Source organism: Cyprinodon variegatus, unplaced genomic scaffold (assembly GCF_000732505.1).
Source record: "Cyprinodon variegatus isolate N-32 unplaced genomic scaffold, C_variegatus-1.0 Scaffold1407, whole genome shotgun sequence".
Taxonomy (NCBI): domain Eukaryota; kingdom Metazoa; phylum Chordata; class Actinopteri; order Cyprinodontiformes; family Cyprinodontidae; genus Cyprinodon; species Cyprinodon variegatus.
In genome coordinates, this window is record NW_015151860.1 from 139498 (window position 1) to 159871 (window position 20374).

The 20374-nt window shown below is 36.0% G+C and overlaps 1 protein-coding gene across 2 annotated transcripts in view; it reads left to right on the top strand.

Annotated features, from left to right (window-relative positions):
• stxbp6 (syntaxin binding protein 6 (amisyn)) overlaps positions 1 to 20101 on the top strand; it is a 61394-nt gene extending 41293 nt beyond the window's left edge. The window contains exons 3-7 of one of the 2 annotated variants that reach the window (XM_015402900.1): positions 6763 to 6893; positions 7120 to 7285; positions 10555 to 10647; positions 15762 to 15919; positions 17533 to 20101. In XM_015402900.1, coding sequence (XP_015258386.1) covers positions 6763 to 6893; positions 7120 to 7285; positions 10555 to 10647; positions 15762 to 15919; positions 17533 to 17556 — 572 coding nt within the window. In that variant the 3' untranslated portion in view covers positions 17557 to 20101. The remainder of the gene's footprint in view (positions 1 to 6762; positions 6894 to 7119; positions 7286 to 10554; positions 10648 to 15761; positions 15920 to 17532) is intronic. The other variant, XM_015402901.1, reaches the window with a different exon arrangement.
• The last annotated feature ends 273 nt before the right edge of the window (positions 20102 to 20374 follow it).

The following is a 20374-nucleotide window of genomic DNA, read 5'->3' on the forward strand; positions in this document are numbered from 1 at the left end:
CTGAGGAATGCTTCCAGCACCTTGTTGAATCTATGCCACGAAGAATTGAGGCAGTTCTGAAGGCAAAAGAGGGTCCAACCCGTTACTAGCATGGAGTACCTAATAAAGTGGCCGTTGAGTGTATATGTTGGGTGGCCTGGCTAGGACTGGCAGAATCTGCTTTGCAGAAACTGAATTTCTCCAATCATGATGACCAATCAAATCAAAGTATTTCCTCTTGCTGAGCTCTCTTTGGTCGTTTCACTACCCAATCTATACCATTAGTTCATTTGCACATGTGCATGCAGACATTCATCCAGGTCACCATAAATAATGTAATTATTGTACTAAAATTATTTATTTCTATCCTTAAAGCTCAAAAAAATGCTTGAACATATATTTCTTTTAAAAATTAACGACTTTTCTGAGCCAATTTGATAATTTCATGGGGCTGTATTTATTTATTATAGATTATTTATTGACAATTTATCAAATGCAGTACTTATTTATTTAATTTTGAATGAAATGGCTTTCCATATTCCCCCAAGCAGACTTGCATTTGAAATAAAATAAAAAACATCCCAAACACACCTGTATGTGCTGCTCCTTGACCCTTTCATACAATTTTATATATATTATATGATTATTGTTTTTTTTCATGTTATTGTATAATGTGAGCAGTGAAAGCCAAAGTTCTTCCTTTATGTGCACACAAAGTTAGTAAATAAGAATATTCAGATTTTTATTTATTTGATTTTTATTTTTTGTTTTGTTATTTATATAACACTTTAAATAAAAATTCTCTTTAATAGTGATGTTTAAAATGAAACATGTTCCTGTTCTATTATTTTTTATGTAGGTGGTCCTTCATGCAAAGTTTGCCTTAATGGTTTTTATATCTTGCATATCTTAACCACAACTGTGATAACAGCTGATCCAGGGAAGGTTTCCTCTATGAATGTTTTCCTTTGCGATTTCTTTCTGAAAGACTCCTTTAAGAATAACTCCTTTCAGTTAAAGTGCACAAATAGTGTGAGAATTACAAGAGATAATTTAGTGCTGGAAGTGAGAGCATGTGAACATGAAAGCATTAGAAAGGGGAGGAATGAAATGCCAACCGTGCCTGCCGGGGACACTCGGTCCACATGGAGGCAATATGTTTGGCGGACTTTCAGCTTTTGGGGGCTTCAGTTTTCTAATTCATTCTTTATTTTTTTCTCCAGTGGAGACTGTCTTTTTTTTTTTTTTCCTTCTTTCATGAAATTGTACCAAGTGTAAGCTTAAACACTAAAATATTCTGGTCTTTAAAGCATTGCAAATCTTTTTGAAATTGGATTAAAAGAATCATCAGATTTAATGGAACTATTGTTTATCAAACACAACAGTTTACAAAATGTCAAATCCATGTGTAAAAAAACTAAGCACATCCTCTGTCTTTCATCTGACCTGAAAAAAAAGTAATACAAAGGTGCTTCTTATGAAACTAATTTGTTTAAACCAAAAGCTTATCCCAGTATGATCAACTTTAAAAAAGCAGACGCTTTTAAAGTTTGTTGGTTTGCATAAAACAAGTTTTTGAAAACTAAGGGCCAAAAAGGAAAAGCCACAGTAAAGACCTTCAAGAGGTAACTGTTGTTGGAAAGCAAACATGAGGAGGTTTGTAACCTTAAAATTAATCTCTGGAATGATCAGATGACTCAATATCAGACTGATGTCTGCATATTCAATGTTTAAGTCCATAAAAACAGACCAGACATTTTTGGCCCTGAAAAGTGGATCCTGGGAGAAAGTCACTTGTGTCTAAGTGGACCTACTGAATTCCCACTTATGCCGTGCATACACTGTATGATAACTTTTGCCCGTTTCGGGCCGATTTTCCAGTCGTGCGAGACTTTTTTGGATCTGGCCGAGTTTCAGCCTCATCGTGCGTCCTGCATCGTGTAGTATACAGGAGGTAACAAGGGGATGTCAGCCTCTCACGACCACCTCTCGATCAGGATTTGTAAGGTCAGAAAAAAAATCAAACATGTTTAAAATTTAAAATTCAGATGGCCCACCTGAGGTGTTCAAATCCTGCTGTTGAAGCAGAGCTATGAGCCGATTTACCAGAACCTCTTGCACAGCACATGTGCAGACAAGGGAGTTCTTTTTCTTCCAGATTGAGAAGTCCAACTTGTGGTTTTGGACGTGCAGTGTGAGCAGGTCGATCGCATCAGAGCGTTGGGCCGCACAGTGAGAGAACATGCATCGTGAGCTGTGAACTTTTAAACCCTGTGGTTTCTTTGTACAGTTTTAGATGTAGCTGAGTGAAACGATTGGAAATATCGTAAAGTGTATGCCCGGCTTTAGGTTTGCAAAGTTGTAACTGAATTAGTCTAAAGACTTGGCACAAGCAACTATCAAGCACAGTAGGAATGGTGGCTTAAGTTGCCTCTGCTGTCACCAGGCCTTGAAATATTTGGCCAAAGAAAAAACTTCAGTACGGTTTGAAAAACATAATTGCGTTTAATTACATTGTTACTTTGACTTGGAAATTATAGGTCACACTCCTGTACAGGTCTGATAGTTTTATTTTTTGTTTGGGGTTAAAGTTTATTGTTACCATAATAAATCATAATTTTTATTAAAAAAAATCCTCAATCTGTAAATTTTAGTTCTTGTTTTCTAGTAAATGTTAGACTTGAACCCTGTTTAAATGCTGCAGTGTGACCTTGGTCCAGATGGGCAGAAAATTCTGTCAGCTTTGCTCCTGCAATTGTTGTGTGGTAGACTTAGTTTATCACACAGCTTTTCCATTTTAACCTTGTTGTTTAACAAAACAAGAACTGAAATTGTTTTGACAATGAAAAAGGTTTTTAAAACCCAATTGTTTGATCCTAACATAAAAACATGTAAACTGCAACACAGTCTGTTTTCTTTCTCTTCATGAGAAATCCACTGATCTTATCAACATTGACATTTTAACTCCAGTCAAGAGACAAACGGAGAAAAAACATTAACTGAGGAATGTTGTGAGGAGTTGTTCCAAGTTAAAGAGAGTTATCAGATACAGTCTGAGAGAGAGCTTTAAAGGGGATAAGAAATTAACCAATAAACTCTGATATCATGCCATATTTAAAGATTTTATGCAGATATCTTTTCTATTTTGACACTTTGTAATTAATATTGTTGCTAAAATATTAGTCCTCTACATTATTGCCCCACTAACAGCATCAACGTAATTCATTTTGCTGTGATAGCAAATAAGAAGTTCAATTTTAGTAGAGCATGACTGAACTCTCGTTTGATTGCTATTTCAATAAATCCATGCCTTCACACTTTCAGTAATTGTGGTAATATTCCAGGGAGTTACCCTGACAAGAAGAGAATGAACAGCTAAATATGAAATTGAATTGAGCGGCCCAAAGGTGTCTGGCAGCTCGATTAAGAACTTTTTTGTTGATGTGTCAACAGTTTAATTCCACCGCCTTGAGACGTTTTTGTCTTTCACACATTCATTGATGCAGTTCAGTGATCGGGTCGTTCTGTAACATCATGGCTCAATTAAAAAATGATGAAAAGCCACAAAGTTGTGTCAGATTGATTGTGATTGGTTTTTGAAGGTGTGCAAACGAGTTAAGAGTTGGTTTATTTTACATCTCACATTTCATTATGATCTTTGCGTTAAGTGTGAGATTGTTTTGAAGGGGTTAAAAATGACTTTAGTTAGGATATCCAACCTGCTCAATTTATTAGCTTTTTCTAAAATCCTTTGTTTGCTGTTACTTAATTTTTATTCCATCAACTGTAATCTATGTAATCTATATGTGAGAAACTTTTCACTGCTGAGACATGATAAAGTCTACATTCAGTCCCGTAAGGGTGTTTTAAAAGATGTTTATCCTGTTTTGATAGGCTATTTACTTTGGTTCACAGCAGATTTGTTGATTAAACTCTAGAAAAGAAGAGTGATTGGATTATATAGTCATATAAAAATGCTATTACTTAAATTAAAACTGCTAAACAACTAAAGCAGCTAAAAATTGTGTTAAGAATAGGGATTTTCATATCAATAATCTATTTCAGCATAATTGACTGCCATTGTAATTCCCACTTTAGTTGTCCAGTTGTTCTACTTTATTTAATTGTTGCACTGGATTAGTCTGTACGATAAAAGTCAATTTTATTTTTATAGCAGAATTTGTGTTTGTATGTCTCGGGCTGAACTAAGTGACGGATGATTGTTGAAAAGGCTGCGAAACAATTAGAACTACTTTTAAGTAATACTTTTTTCTTTTCATACTTTCTTTAATCCCCAAATATTGCAATAAAATGTCCTGTCTTTTGTGAAGCAGGGGCAAATATGGGCAATTGTGTGTATGAAGAATTGGGATCTATCAAAAAATCACATAAGTTGATTTAAATGTTCTTTTATTCATTTTTCACACATCTCAACATGAAAAATGTTCTGTAAGTAAAATGTGACACATATGAGGTATTTGTTGCTCTTCTAGTTGCCATTTTTCTCCCAAAGCATTTGCAAATGACTTCAAACCTTCTGCTTAATACAGAGGTGTTATCAGCCTTACAAATATTTTGTATTTGTATAGAATACATTTGTTTTTTAGGTTTTATATGATGAATTTCAGCCATTGTTCTCTCACTTATGAGATAAATCCTTTTGTATATTTGGATGAAGAATTAGATTAATTTCTGTAATGTAATTTAAATGAAATATATTGCTGTTTTTCCATTTGCACACTGTAGTTTTCTTTCCTTTAGCACATATGTTGATTACACCCAGCCATCATCCTCTTTATAAAATACTCTTAACTCCTAAGCCATTAGTTGTCAGTGTCACCCCCACAAGGAGCAGCGATTGTACTTTCTTTTATTATTCAGGATGTCTGTATATTTGTATGCCTGCTTCAGCCCACAGCTGTCTAAATTGATACTCTGAACATAGTCAAACATCTCTTGTATTGTTCAGCCCTACCTTTTTCTAAAACATTCCTTAAAAAGGGTGCGGTTCACCCAAAGTATGAGCTATAGGAAAAATAAATATAATTCAGTAGTGTTTTTTTCCCTGACATATTGATTGGTCAAAGCAGATAAAGTTAACTAACCATCTCAGCCAGATGTATCAGAGATGACACAGTTTCATATGTTTTGTTCCAAGTCTGAGTGGGAAATGTTGAGACAATACAGTAATTGTTCTGAGGAAAGACAAAAGAGATGTGTTGCAGAAAGATCTAACTGAAAGCCTTAGTGATGCTGGTGCTGCTCATAGATGGTTTTAAATCTTCACTATGAGTGCACCAAAGTAAGGAAATATATATATATATATATATATATATATATATATATATATATATATATATATATATATATTTTATATGCTGTACCCTTTTCATTTATAAACGTCCAATTGAATCATTTTATGTCTAAAGGTTAGAAAGTCACAAAACATCATGAGAAATATGAAATAACAAAATAAGGTATGTGCCTTTAACAGGCATACAAAAGGTTGAATTAATTTAACTCCAGTTTTCTAAGATTGATACTGCACTAAAGAAAACTTCTGTAAGGTCTCGCTGTCCAATGCAGACATACGATTCTCCAGTCCATTAGTGCTCCACTTAAGCCCACTGCAAGATAGGTCTTCTGATAAGCATTGATGAAGTTTAGTTCTTTTCCTTATTTGTTCCTTTCAGACGTTTCTCTCATTACTGTAGGTGAATTCTACACACTACTCTTCTTTGTGTTTTATTTCCTTTGTTCTCTAGTGCGTCTGTCCTTGTGGTTTGTTTCTCTTCACTGATCTGTAAAATTTGCTTTTAAGGTTTTGCTGTTTTTTAGACTTTCTCCAGAGTTTTACCCAAGTCACTGAACCAGGCCTTTTTATATTTTCAGTTATACCAATCAAAAAACAGAGTTAAATTTAAGGCAATGCAAGCTGCTAGATTTGACAAAAGACTCCTGGAAATGTGTAAAAACTGTTTTTTTTTTGTTTTTTTTTTTAGAAAAACTGTGCAAAAGTCCAGTTGCCTGTCATTTAAACGTGGCTTGCGAAAATGTTTTATAATCATCCCTACCACCTTTAATTATTTTGCATCTCTGTTTCATTTCAAAGGCAGAAGAGGACATGATTTTATGGTTAAATACATTCTGATTGCTTTACTACACATTTCACAGTGTAGGACATGCAGTCTGCAGCTCACACATCAGGTTAATGGCACATGAAGCTCAATGTTACAGACTGTACAAATTTTACACCGATATTGCAGCAATGAGCTGAGTTATAACTCACAATGTTAGTCAGACTTAGCAGGCCGCATGTTTCAAACTACAGTAAAACTGACTGAAGCATGACTTCCACATCATTCATCCCACTGAGCTGCCAGATGCAGAAGTGCATCCCGCGCAGCTTTGAGAATGTTTTATTTAGTTTAAGAACTCTTTTGGCCAGGTAAAACTCTAGAACGTGGCCTAAAAATGTCCACCTATATCAGCAGGACCTTTAGCATGTTGTTATTTTAAAGCAGCAAACTGCACCCAAATCAGTTTAAATGTAATAATTCCTGAGTGTGACAAATTGTTTTTGGTAAAAAAAAACAAAAAAAACAAAACATGTTTTACATGTTCTATGCATATTAAGGGTTTTTGCTATGTACTTTTTTTTTCTCCATCTTGCTTTTGATTGCAAAATGTCCACAATTTGGTTCATTTCAATGGTAGATTTAAAGAATTCTTAAACAATTCCATTGTCAACTTCTTTGATTTAATATTCTTTCTTCTCTACAGTGACAAACAAGAAGCCGTCTCATGTGTCCCTCACTAAAGTGAAGCAGTTCCAAGGATCATCTGCCTTTGTCAAAAGGTCACAGTGGAATATTGATCAACTACGGCAAGTTAATGGAATTGACTCCAACAAAGTAGGTTCTTAAAATTCCTCCAAAACCTCAAATGTAATCCATAAAAACATTAGGATCTAATTAAAATAAAACTTATGATAAGGTTACTGAAGCAAATTCAGGGTATTAATGGACATTTTGAGTGATTTAACTGCATTTTGCTGTTTTTGATGGTTGTTTTTACTTGTATCCTTCCTTATAATGATCTTTAGCCCTAATATTATGACTACTTAATTTTTTGTCAAAGGATTGTCCAGAATTTGACCTGATGTTCGACAATGGTTTGGACCAGTGGGTTGCAAGCTCAGCAGGAGAGAAGTGCACCTTCATCCAAATTCTTCATCACACCTGCCAACGCTACTGCTCAGAACGGAAACCAGAGTTTATTAACTGTCAGTCGAAACTCCTCGGTGGTAAGAATTGTCCTGAGCAAAATTTAAAGATTAAGCTAAATACTAAAAACTTAATATTCTGATAGCAGAAACACTACAGTGACAAATCCACTGTGCTGTAAGCCCAGCTTGAATCCCATCATCTACACTATGATGACAACCAGCACCTGGTGTGCATGGAAATGTATGCTTATTCCTTGTACAGAGCATCTGCTGTGTGCTCTGTTAAAGGGTGTCAAAAAAGGAAGTTGAAGAATTATATTAGCATTGATTTAAAGTGCTTTCAATGATAAACTGGTTTTACAGCACAAAGAAATCACAAAAATTTTAATTTTTTTTATATTTTCCATAATATATACACATATATAAATTTTTTCATACTTCATTTTTAATACTTTTTAATGCAACATCCATCCTAATTATACGAAACAGGACTGGTTTAATTTTACTACTTCTTGCCTTCTCATAAAGATGCTAGATTAAAGAAATTGGAGGAATTGTTAATAAGAACGAATGCGTCCCCTGTGTATACTGTAGAGTAGTTAAGTAAAGATTCAGACCTCAAGGAAATTTATCATATGTGGATCTCACGTTTTTCACTGATGTTATATCTGCTGCTCTTAATGTTTATGGTTGTTCTAAATATCATCATGGGTGGTTTTATCTTTTATTCTTGATTTACATCTTACAGTAGAACTTCTGTTGGCTTGCTCTATTATTCATGAAAATAGTTTGTTAAAAAAAAGTCCTACACCTCTCCACCACTCTACAAATACAGGGGTCAGAGGTTTGATGTGTGTCTTTATGACTCTCCTGTTGCGAAATTATTTAACATTAACAGCAGCATAGCGAGATGCTGATGCTCTCATCACTCATCCAGTTCCTGTTTTTAAATTTGTCAGTATGAGTGGGAACTATTCATCTATTCATTGATGATAAAGCTGCCATTTCTTCCCAACCTTCTGCTACATTTCTTTGACCTCCCTCCTACATTCATCACCATGTCCATATTTAACATTGTCAGATGACCTTGGTGTATAGTGTGGTCTCTGCATGTGTAGGTGGGAAGTAGCAGTTTTCAGCAGAGCAACGTTTTTTTACTATTTTAATGAAACATGTGAATAAATCTGCTCAACCATTATTGGATTAAAAATATATATTTAATCTTATAACAATATCCAGTAAAATGAATATGCAATTAATTTCTAATTCTCTGCTCTCTCTGGATCTGCTAAGTATAATTGATGGTAAAGATGTCAGTTTATAACTCGTGCAATGCACAAAAATTGAGGGTAATCCAAATCTGCTGCCAGTTCTGTTCTCTCCAGTTTAAGTCTCACACCAGTGCAAAACAAAAACCATGACGCTGCTCAGGTGTGGGACCCTAACTGTGGATGGACTCTTATCTGCATAAAAACATGGGATGGCAGACATTTATAGCCTTAGAAATTCTGTCTTTACTGAGTACAAGTTAGATTATGCAAGTGGAAAAATAATTGCAATTGAAGCTGAAACAATTAAATTATTTAAGGTAACAATTGAATTTTTTCTGGCCAATTTCCAATCTTTGATTTTTGGAAAGGTCTTATTTAACAATACAGATTTAGCATTTATGGATATATATATATATTTTGTGAATGTGTAATAAGAGATACATTTGCGATTTAATGTTTTTTGATGTTTTGCTGACACTGATAATTTGTAAAAGGCAGCCTTAAGCATCTTTGCCACTGAAAATACCGCGTTAACGTATGTTTTTTTTAAAACATGGAATGACCCGCTAACAATGGGTATTTGGCTCACTTCCCACTTCCAAAAAAAGCTGGTTCTAACCCCTCGCTGGTAAGCTGCATGATCTCTGTCCCCCAGAAGCTTCATGTCTGGTAACCATCACACTGGGGTAGCGTTGAAGGTGTGTGACCGAAATCGGGAAAGTATACAATGGAGTGCAACATGTAAGGAAGCGAGGGTGTAGTAAATGTGCTTTGTTGTTTCGCTCTTTTGTCCCTCCGAATCCCTCACACCAGAGCTGCGCCATGTTTATTGAATATAAACAGAGTTGATTTGGCTTGTTAGATCAGATTTGGCTGGCGCGCTGTGTTGACATCTGTACATTGCCTTCAATGGTGTCATGTAATTTAGCGGGTCAATCCGGCTCTGGTGTTACTACAGCATTGCTGATCAGAGCTGAGGCGATTTAAACACGGGAAGCTTGCCGAGTCGTTTGACCCGGATAGACTCGCATCAGTGAGCTGTTCCAACTGCCACTAGAAGCCGATTGTTCCCGGGTTTAAACAGGTTTTTTTGACCAGTGGGAAAGGGGTATTTGAGTGGAGTTGAGTAAAGTGGAGAAATTCTGGTATCTTCATAATGGTATATTTGAATTAAATGATAAGCAAAGTAGAATGAATTTGAAAAAAGGATCTAAAATATGTATCAAATACAATGCATTGAAATAAACATCAGACTGTTTACAAAATAATAAGTGTTTAAAAAAGTGCAATTAACGGTAGACATGTAAACTAAATTGATCTTGTTGGAAGCAACAATAGTTAAAAAGTCTAACATCTACTGGGAGGAAGGATCTTCGAGAAACATCCTTTAATGCACCTAGGGTGCAGCAGTCTTTTACTGAAGGAGCTCTCCAGCAACAACTTCATGAATGGGGTTGGAGAGACTATCCAACACTATAGTTGGATAGCCACCTTAATAGTTATGACAATTATGGCATTGTGTGAGAGAACAGTAACTATTTTAGAACAAAGTAAATTCATTGGAGTTGAAAATAATAATCTCTTCAAACATTAGCAAATAGCAAGGCTTGCATCATTGAACACAGTTTCTATATGAGAATTTTTCCATGTGCTGGTTATTCTATAGGGAAATTAAATGTGTGGTTATTATAATTCGGTCTGAGTTGATGTTGACCCAAAAAAACTGGATAGCTGTCCTATATGGTGCGCTTTAGTGGTTTCCAACGTTGGCCACTTATTCACTTTAACAATGGACCAATTGGAAAGCTGCCAACTACTTTAAGATCCAAGGTCTTAAATGCAGTTTTGTTTTCTAGTAGTTGTTTAAGTGCTTTTATTTTCACATTATACCTTTTCATATCTTTATAACAGTAACCAGTAACAAAACATCCAATTGGTTTACTCCTAACATAATAAGAATAACAATAATAATAATACCGTAATAATAACAATAATGGTAATAATATCAAACTTATAAAAATTTGATAAACTAATAAAGAGCAAAGTTTTTTATGGCAGATGTTTTCTTTATCACAGAAGGCTTAGATACAGTCGTTTACCACTGCAAGGTCTATTTTAACAGAATGAGGAAAGACTTAGTGCCCCACCGTGGTCATCAGCAAAGACAAGGTAAGAACATAAGGAGAGAAATGTGTACCTACTGTACCTTCATTAATTATACTGTCATTAGTATTCTGTGCGGTTGGGTAGGTTGTATCAAATTTCAATTTAAGCTTTCTTAGTGCCATTATGAAGAAAAATTACAGTTTCTTTACATTATTTATGTCCGTAAATAATTAGTGAGTACACAAATGTATTGGATGCTTTTTTGTAATGAGTAATGAAGTAGCATTATTTTATTTTAAAATGTAAAATTTAAGGTAATCAAAATGCAAAAAATGTCTCATGTTACTTAAACTGTTACTTAAACAGCATATTTGCTTTCCCATGTCATAGATTTTCTCTATCAATCTATTCTTTACAAAATGCAAAAGCGAAAAACAGTAGCTTTCCTAGTTAAGCAGCCAGTTTGTTTTTCTCTTATTTCTCATTTCAGTATTTCATGAATATTTCCTACTGAGCCTGAATGTTTGCAATTAGGCATCATATATGACTTTCATCTTTATTTTCATTTCAAAGTTTTGTTCCACACTCATACAAGACTACATTTTTTAAATACTGGCACAACACTGAAGTGTGCTTTTTTGTTCATTCTAATGTGAAAAGGTATCAAAATACCAGTTATATACAGGCAAATGTAGCTTATTCCCTCTGTGTTCTTCACTGCAATTTTTTTTATCTCTTCATTACTTCTCATACAATAAGAAATTTGAACTTTTTAGGTCAAGCTAAAGACAAATCTAGATTTTAATGTAGGTCAAATTTTTTTCCAATGACTATATAAGAAAGAAAAATAAATAACTGAACTTCTTCCCAGAATCTTTGGGTCACTAAGAACAGTCTGATCAAGGAAGATCAGATAATGCAACAATTTTGTCTTGTTGTAGGGGTGATAAGCTTGTTATTGCATAAACGAAATGATTGTTAGGCTCTCCCATAAGACTCCCCCACATATTATATTCTCAAACGATGATATGATCAGCCGCCCTTCCAGAATGAAAGTATTAATCCAACACAGCGTCTGTGGTTCCATGGTTCCATTATGTAGAAATGCTTGTTTTTGGAGTTAACTGCCTAATCTCATAAATCCCCCAGGAAATATGGCTCGGCTATCAGTTTGATGTTTCCATTGAAAACCAGCAGATGCCGTTCTGAGTATCACAGGAGTTCAGCCTCTACTCTGCTTCTTAAGAATCTAGAGCAGAATTGGAAAGAGGAGGTGGTCCAACTTCCTGGTTTTGTTTCTCTTGGTTCAGAGCTTCTGGTCGCTGGAAAAACATTTTTTGTACAGACTTCTCTATTTTCTAAGGTTGTTTTGTCCGCAAAACGTTTATGATTACAAGATTGTAAAAATGGATGCAACATGAAGGGAGGAATAATGGTTTTCACAACCCGTAAAAAATCCTTTTTACATTCGTTTCTTTAGAGCAACACAGTAGTTGGTAGTATGGGGGAAAATTTAGCTTACAATAAAAATAAAAATTAGAATTTAAACCTCTCAAATACTATAGTTGTTTATGTGGATATATGGATGACTAATTATTTCAAACGACAAGATGAGATGTCAACATTTTGTTTAAATTGCAGATACAGCACCACATAGCATACTCAATCCTATTTTCATTTGTAATGCTCCAAATCCCTGCCCTCCTCTGAATCCTTCTCACAGCCTCCCCACCCAGCATTTCTCTAATTACATTCTGCAGTACACTTTAGGGAGCCTGTCCTACACCCTGCCATGGATTTCTGTGAATAGAGCAGGGAAGGCTCAAGAGAAAAGAAAATGGTAGGCAGACAAATAAATGTAGATGTTCTTTTGAGTGTGAGGAGAGGAGTGCGGGGGTTGGACAGAGGGTGAAAGGAGCACGACTCCCTGGGCATCTGTAGAAGAGGAGGAGGAAGGGGATTAAGAAAAATCTGTCTGCAGGTGAAAAGGTCTTCAACCTTCTATGAATGACTCTAAACCTTACAGAGAAAGTTTACTTTTACAAAAGCGAACAATGGATATTATTATGTGTCTTCTGTTTTAGTTCACTGTGTGATTAAGAATGTCTATAAGTGCACCCATCTGCAGACTGTGTTGCTAAATGATTTGGTTTAATCAAAGTAAATACTTTTGAAAAACCGCCAGCTGGTCTTGCCGTCTGCTTTTGGGCTGTCATATGATACAGTGCAGTGGCGCAGTCCCAATTATCTGTCACTCAGCCTACCTGTCAGGGGATTTACACTTACTCTATTGGACTTTCATGAGGGAAAGAACAGAATCCAGGTTGTGTGTTTGCAGATGAACATAGTTCTACTAAAGCATTAAACGCACATCCCTTTGTAAGCCACTAAGTCTATGTGTAGGTGAACCTGCACAACATGGAGCCGTTAGGTAAACTATAATCCAGCTCCTACTGTTTGGTAGATGAATGGCTCTTCAAATGAAACATCCACAGGGCTGCTGAAGTTATCTATGTTCTCTGTTCTTTATATCCACTAGTGGGTTTCCAGGGCAGCCCAGGAGGCCAACCCTCCTTTATCATGCTGTAGTTTAGAGAAAGTAATAAATGTTTGGCTTAGAAGTTCTAAATTAAATGAAGAGAATGACAAAACCCTCCTATAAACTATTTAGAATTGTGGAAATAGCACAGGATTGCGTTAGTTTGGTTTTCAGAACACTTATGTTATAGAGAAAAGGTTCTAGCTGTGGTATTATTGGGACCCATCTATCTAGACCTATCTAGTCTTGATTTAATCAAATCAAGAGTTGTGTTGGTAGGAGATGGATAGAATGTTTGGGGCCTCGACCTTTACCTGAATTGTATGATATGGATCTTGATGGAATATAAATCCCAGATGAAACTGTATGAAATCAGTTTGTATTTAATAAAAATAGATAAAAAAAAAAAGTTAGCTAAAGAGAAACTAAATGTCATACTTTGACTAAACTTTTTCAGAGTCAATGAAGATGATGATGGTTGTGGGCAAGATGGATCTTCTATGTCACTTAAAATTATTTCAAACTATATTTTTTCCTCTAGCCTCCAAGTAACAAACTCCTCATAAAATTATTTAATTTGTCAATTTGACCCATCAAACTGGGCAAGATTAGGCTTCTATGGAGTCACCCAGACTGCTGCAGGGCTGCTTCTCAGAGCAGGTCATGACAATTTCCTTGTGGTTTCCTTTGACTCTGAGGTTAATATGTTTATTGAAATAACGTGTGGCCATTCATTTACCACTAGAGATGGAAGATCCATTTTTTTCCAGTCCACAAATACCTGGGCTGAGCGTATTGGCAGGTATCGGATACCAATCCGAATCAACTGTGGAATGAATGAATCAGTAAAAGGAAAAAAAAAAAAAAAATCCACTGGACTCGGTTTCCAAGATTTGAAGACGTTTCGCCACCTCTTCAGGAAGCTTTCTCAATTCAAATGTCTGGATCCGCAGTGAGTTTGAGTCCTATATAGACAAGGCTTTGTATTGCTTGGAAACATGCAAATGGAAAAACGATGAGTGGGTTGTTTGGCTCCATTGTTAGCCTATAAGAGACAATACCCCCCTTTAACGACAGACCTTCAGAATCATAGACAGGTTTCAGATATTACAGGCCAACAACTGAACCAAACGACCCATTCATCGGTCACCATTTGCATGTTTCCAAGCAATACAAGGCCTTGTCTATATAAAGACTCAAACTCACTGCAGATCCAGACATTTGAATTGAGAAAGCTTCCTGGAGAGGTGGCGAAACGTCTTCAAATCTTGGAAACCAAGTCCAGTGAATTTTTTTTTACTTTTACGGAATGACTATGACCTGGATGACTGAGAATCTTCATCAGCGTAATGAATGAATCATGTATCTTGAAATTTGAATTGAGGCTTTAGCACAGATATAAATGCAGTTTATATTATTTATTAATGAATAAGCAGCAAAAAAAAGAAATGGCAATTCTTCGTAAAGTACAGTGGATGCGATCCTGATATCCATATCAGACACAGATATCTGATCCTGCTAATTAGTCAGCGGCGTCAGATGTAGGAGTTTGCCCTGAAATCGAAGGATTGACAGTTCAAGCCCTGGCTCCGACTTTCAGTGTCGTTGTGTCCTTGGGCAAGACACTTCACCTGCATTGTCTACTGATGGTGGTCAGAGGGCCCAGTGGCACCAGTGTACATGAATGACTGAATGAAGTGGGAAGGGCTTTGATCAAGTCTCCCGACTTGAAAAAGCGCTACATAAGTACAGGCCATTTACCAGTCAATATCGAAGCTGATATCCGATCCAGGTTTTTGATCAGTGCATCTCTATTTACCACACATTCTCGGTGAGCAACTCTATTGTCTATGTCCCTATGTGGTCTAAATATCTCTAATGAATTAAAAGAAAAGGGTTGTCTGGTGGTCAGTAACCCAGATACATGTGGAGAGATAATCCTGTGCCTTCTGGGGTTTCTGACATTATAATACAGACTGAACTTGAGATGGTGAGGATGTTCATATAGTGTAGCTTGGAGTAAGCATGCTACTCCTCAGTGATCTATCAGATTAAATCAGTGGAGATGGTTCAGGCATCTGATAAGGGTCCCTAATGGCTGCCTTCCATTATGAACTTTCTGGGCTAATTAAAGCAAACCCATGCAGACTAGCAGTGGTCAGAGAAATTGTATTTCTCGTCTGACCAAGGAACCTATGGAGAGCTCCAAAATAAGCTAGAGATTGTTACTGTTGGGAAGGGGTGGTGAGGTTTTCCTCCGTGACGTGTTGCTCCTGCACATAAATGGAGGGAATGATACACAGGCTAACAAAGCTTTTGTCTACAAGTAGCAGATGTGTAAATTCAGTCTAATATTACTTTCAAGAAAATTAGCTCTGGAGAAAACTCATTAGCCACCCACCTGCATTGCATCTGCTGGAGACCATTTAGATTTTTAATGACTTTATATTGTTTGCCATCATTACCAGTTTTGGTCAGGGGTTCTGATTGCACCAATTGTGATGTCACATGTTTTATCATGAAATGACGTTTATTTACTAAAATAAAATACCCTTTTTTTCTCCCCTTTGTTTTACCCTCACTTCTTTCCTTTTGTTCCTCTCCTTCTTATGGGCTTTGCTCCCTACCTTATCGACAGGCAACAGTATACTACACTCAGCTGCAGACAGTGTGACAAGTGCTGTACAGAAGGCCAGCCAAGCCCTGAATGAGCGCGGTGAGCGTTTAGGTCGGGCTGAGGAGAGGACTGCAGACATGATGAACAGTGCTGAACAGTTTGCTGTCACTGCACAAAAGGTGAGGCGTATTCAATCATGATGCATATTAAGGCATGAACCCAGTATCGAGGGTTAAAAGGCAATTGAAGCTTCTGGTTCCTTATTTAGCTACGGTGCAAAAAGCAGCTCTCAGATCTCTGCACTTTGAATATAATAATGTTTCTTTTTCCTTCCCCATTTACCATTGAAATCTCACAAAAACGAACAGCATGCTGCTTTCCAAACTTATTAAAAAAAGGTTAATCGTAAAAAAATTTCATTTCTGCTATATACCTGGAAATACTGCACACTTTAAGATTAAACGTAAAATCAGTTTTTTCTCAAAAAGTGCAAGAAAGACGAGATGCCATTAACATTCATAATAAACTCCTCCACTGCAGACAGCTTTGAATTATGCACCATAAAAGTGATGCTATGATGATTGAAACTAAATTGGAAAATGCTAGCTTGACCCTCTTGCTGCTCAAAGGAGATTCCCTGCAGCGATGAGTGACAAAAAGTCCTATAAGCAGAGAGAGAGAAAGAAAGGCTATTGTTCCTGTTCCAGAGAAAATGACTTTAAACCCCACAGTGAATCACCGTTCCTCATCCCACTTCTTTCAAATTGCTTCAGAGCTTATAAGTTTTGCACTCGTTTAGAAATACACACATGCTGATTTTCCTGGATGCATTATGAACGCTTTGATTCTCATTGCTTTTTATAATTCATATTTGTTGCTAAAGTTGCAGATGCAGAAACAACATATTCAACTTGTTTATACAGATTCTATAAAGTTTATTTGATTTACTGATAAATAGATAAATACATATTCATGCAAGAGAAACAGCCTAGATTCTATATTAAATTTTCTTTGACTAGGTTGGTCTGAAAGCATACCACGGTGGGAAATGCTTTGCAGAGAATAAATGCATGTCAACATAATGAATGGTAATTTCTACAAATTATGGAAGCTTTTTTGAAAATCGTATTTTATCTGAAAGCAACAGATAATTTCAATAAAATTTGTATTTGCATGCATGCATATAGTTCAACTTTAACTTTTTTTTTTACAGTCGTCTTTTAACACACCGACTCCTAGCCTTCTTAGCAGTCGCAGCATAAGAAAACCTATCTGCAGTACTGTGAGAAGGTCACCTTGACTTTTTTCCTCCTAGTCCATTTCTGCAGCTTACTTTGTAGCTGCAGACAGGTATAACTGCACTGCTCAGTTTTAATAAAAACTGCTAATGTCTCTGTGATGCTCTGCTGCCCCCATTGGATCAATCTGTAGAGTTCGGTTTCATGCAATTTCACATCACTAAACCCTGCACTCCATCTGTTAATGTGTGGACTTTTTTATGCTACCCCACTTTGTGCCTTTGCATTTGGTCACCCCAATCGCCTGCCTAATGAGACCTCCCTAAAGCCAATTAAGACTGCTATTCATAAGACAGATGAAGTTCAAGGGTGACTGCTTTACCTTGCAGCTCTGTTTTTTATGAAATAGCTTAAATGATGCAGGATGCTCCTTCATCCTATGATTCAATGTGTGTTTTATTGAGCAGCCTGGTATTTTATGGATTTCAAACTTTATTACCTTCTTTTTTAATTTTCTCACAGTTGTATTCTTTAACCCCCCAATTTTCCTACAGCTTGCCATGAAGCACAAATGTTAAGACCACTGCCAAAACCAGCTGGACTGGAGGTGTGAGCACAGACCAGTTGGCGCACAGAAGAGGGATTTCCAGCGTTGATTCTTTTTACATTTTTTAACATAATTAATAATTGTTAACAATGTTAACATTTTACTCTTTTTTGTTATCATACTGTGGTGCAGCACATTCCAAATAATAGTGATGCATCACGTACAGGGACTCGCAAAAGTATTCGCACCCCTATAACAGGGTTTACCTTTTCATATCATGTCATGTTAGAATAGAAAAAAATTAACTTCTGTGTAATTTATTGAGATTTTATGATGAACCAACACCAAGTTGTACATAACTATGATCTAGAGGATGAGTTGTGATGTTTTAAGGATACAAATCTGCGCATTTTTGGTTTCATCTGCAGCTTTAAAAAAAATGAAAGTGAGATAAAATGCATGTCTGTTTGGATTTTTCCAAATTTTGAGGGATTCTAATTTCAGTTTAGATTTAGACCATAACTGGATTGAATTTTTGCATTTTGAAGGAAATGATTTTACTGTTGCTCTGCTTTTATGTTTAGTTTCGTTATCCTTGTAAAAGTTGAACCCCCCACCTCTGTGAAATCTGTTGCAGCTCCTATTAAGTCCTCCTTCCTGGTCGCCCTGTATTGTGCTCAGTTTATTGCCCTAGAGCATGATTGTGCCTCTACATTTAATAATGTATGGGGTGTTCATGATGCTTTAGTATGGCAGCGTCCAATCCTCACCACACACAGTTTTTCCACTTGTCATCCTATTGAAGCCCCTTTTTCTACGTTTGTTCGGCTTTCCTCTCGTCACCCTTCCATAACGGCCAGATTTATGGACTGGCTGATTAGTGTTGTCTTGTCAGTGGATTTGCATTAAACAATACTTCACAACATATTCAAAGCATTGAATATCATTTAAAAACACTAACCCTGTGTTACAACTGTGTACCTGTCCAGTCTGTTGTGTTTGTCAGTCTTCACATTGGTGTTTTTTCACCAATGTTTTGTTTCTGGAGGCCTTAATAGAGAAGCTAATGTAAGATAATACATAAACTAATTAGGTGATTTCTTAAAACCATTGATTGCATAAAGATTTGTATAGGGGTGTAAAAGTAAAGTAGGGTGAAAAAATGTTTACCTCTTAAAGATTTATAATTTGTAAAAAGTAATTTGCATACTTGTAGCCTTTTCCACCTACTTCAGCTATTTACTGCTTTGTGTTGGTTCCAAGACAAAAATATAAATGTTGTATTATTGACATGAAATATTGGGTTTTAAGGGGTATGGACTCTTACAAAGCCCTAAAGTTTGGGAGAGAGAGAGAGACAATTTTCAGGAGAATGTTTAATGCTTCCATTTGCCAAATAAAAGTGACTAAAATTACTTTATTTAAAGGAAACCCTCGGTGTTGGTTATTAGGTTTATTTATGCACACAGCTGAGTTTTAAAGGCTGATTTATGAGTCAGTGGCTTTGTACAGCTTTCTCCTTTAAAATTATGACTTTATTTGCTCAAATTGAAATATTTTGCACCTACATTCCTAAAGCAGAATCTTCCTCAACCATTTTGGGACGATGTGGTTTATGTAGCAAACCTGTCCCTAGGTATCAATTTTCAGTGTTTCTCTTTAGTTTTTTGACTCCAGTCTTTCCTTTTGTCCATAACTTTCAGCAAGTACCAACAGTATTGGTTATGTTTCTTTTTAATGAAACATCAACAACTTTAGACTGATGGTAGAGTAGAAACACAGTTATAGATCTTTATCTCATTAGAAGCAGTACAAACTACAACACACATGTTTTAGAAGTATTAACATTTTTGTTTTTAGGGATGGGAATTACACAATGTATTATGTTACAAATGGGCTGTATGTTAAGCCAGCCTCTACTAATATTTCAATGTCTGTGGACCTAATTTTTTTTGTCCCTTTATGGGATATTTAACAATTAATCCTGACTGGTGAATACTTTAATGTGCACTAGGTAGTTCCTTTGATTTTTCTTATTTAATCTTTGAATTCTCTTGAGGTAATTGCTGATTTCTGATAAATATCCTCAACAGCAGCCATGTGTGATATATTTTTTGCTTTTTTTTGTGCATTCCCACACTAGCTTTCATGTAGGGTCACAGTTAGGATGCACCTTTTTCATTACATGTTTCGCATTGTCTAAGCCTTGACGTTACAAAGCACTGATGTAATGATCCTGCAGAGCACTGCTGAGCTCATAATGAAGCGTTCCAATTGCATCACTTCGATGTTTAGCTTTTTAATAAAGGGACGATTTATTTCTCAACAGTTAAGTTTCTTGCTTACCACAAATGTAATCTATGTTTTTTTTTGTTTTTTTGGTACGTTGGTATATTTTGCTTTAACTTGCAGAACTGTTCTCTCTTAAAACAATGTGTATACACCTTTAGTGCTCAAGGTTTTATGTTGCTTTCTCCATTCAATGTGCTCAGTTTCACTCGAAGTGTGAAAACTCTTTCTTTTTCCACTGTTTTCAGCTCTAACTGTGCAGTTGTAATGTGAAATAAATTACACAGTTACAGTAAAATTGTCTTTCATTGGTGACTCTTCTGGCGTGTGATCTGTTTGTTGCACCCTTAAAGATGTATACTTGGTGCTATGTTACATTTTTTTATTTGCTGATATTATTCTTCTATACTTTATATACACTTCATTCAATACCAAATATATTTGGAGCGTGGCATAACATCACAGTAGTGCTTGGTGGCAACTAACTGCACGCTTTGCTTTTGTAGAGGGAATACTGCTCTCATGTGGTGGAGATGGAAAAATAGTTAGATCCAAAAAAA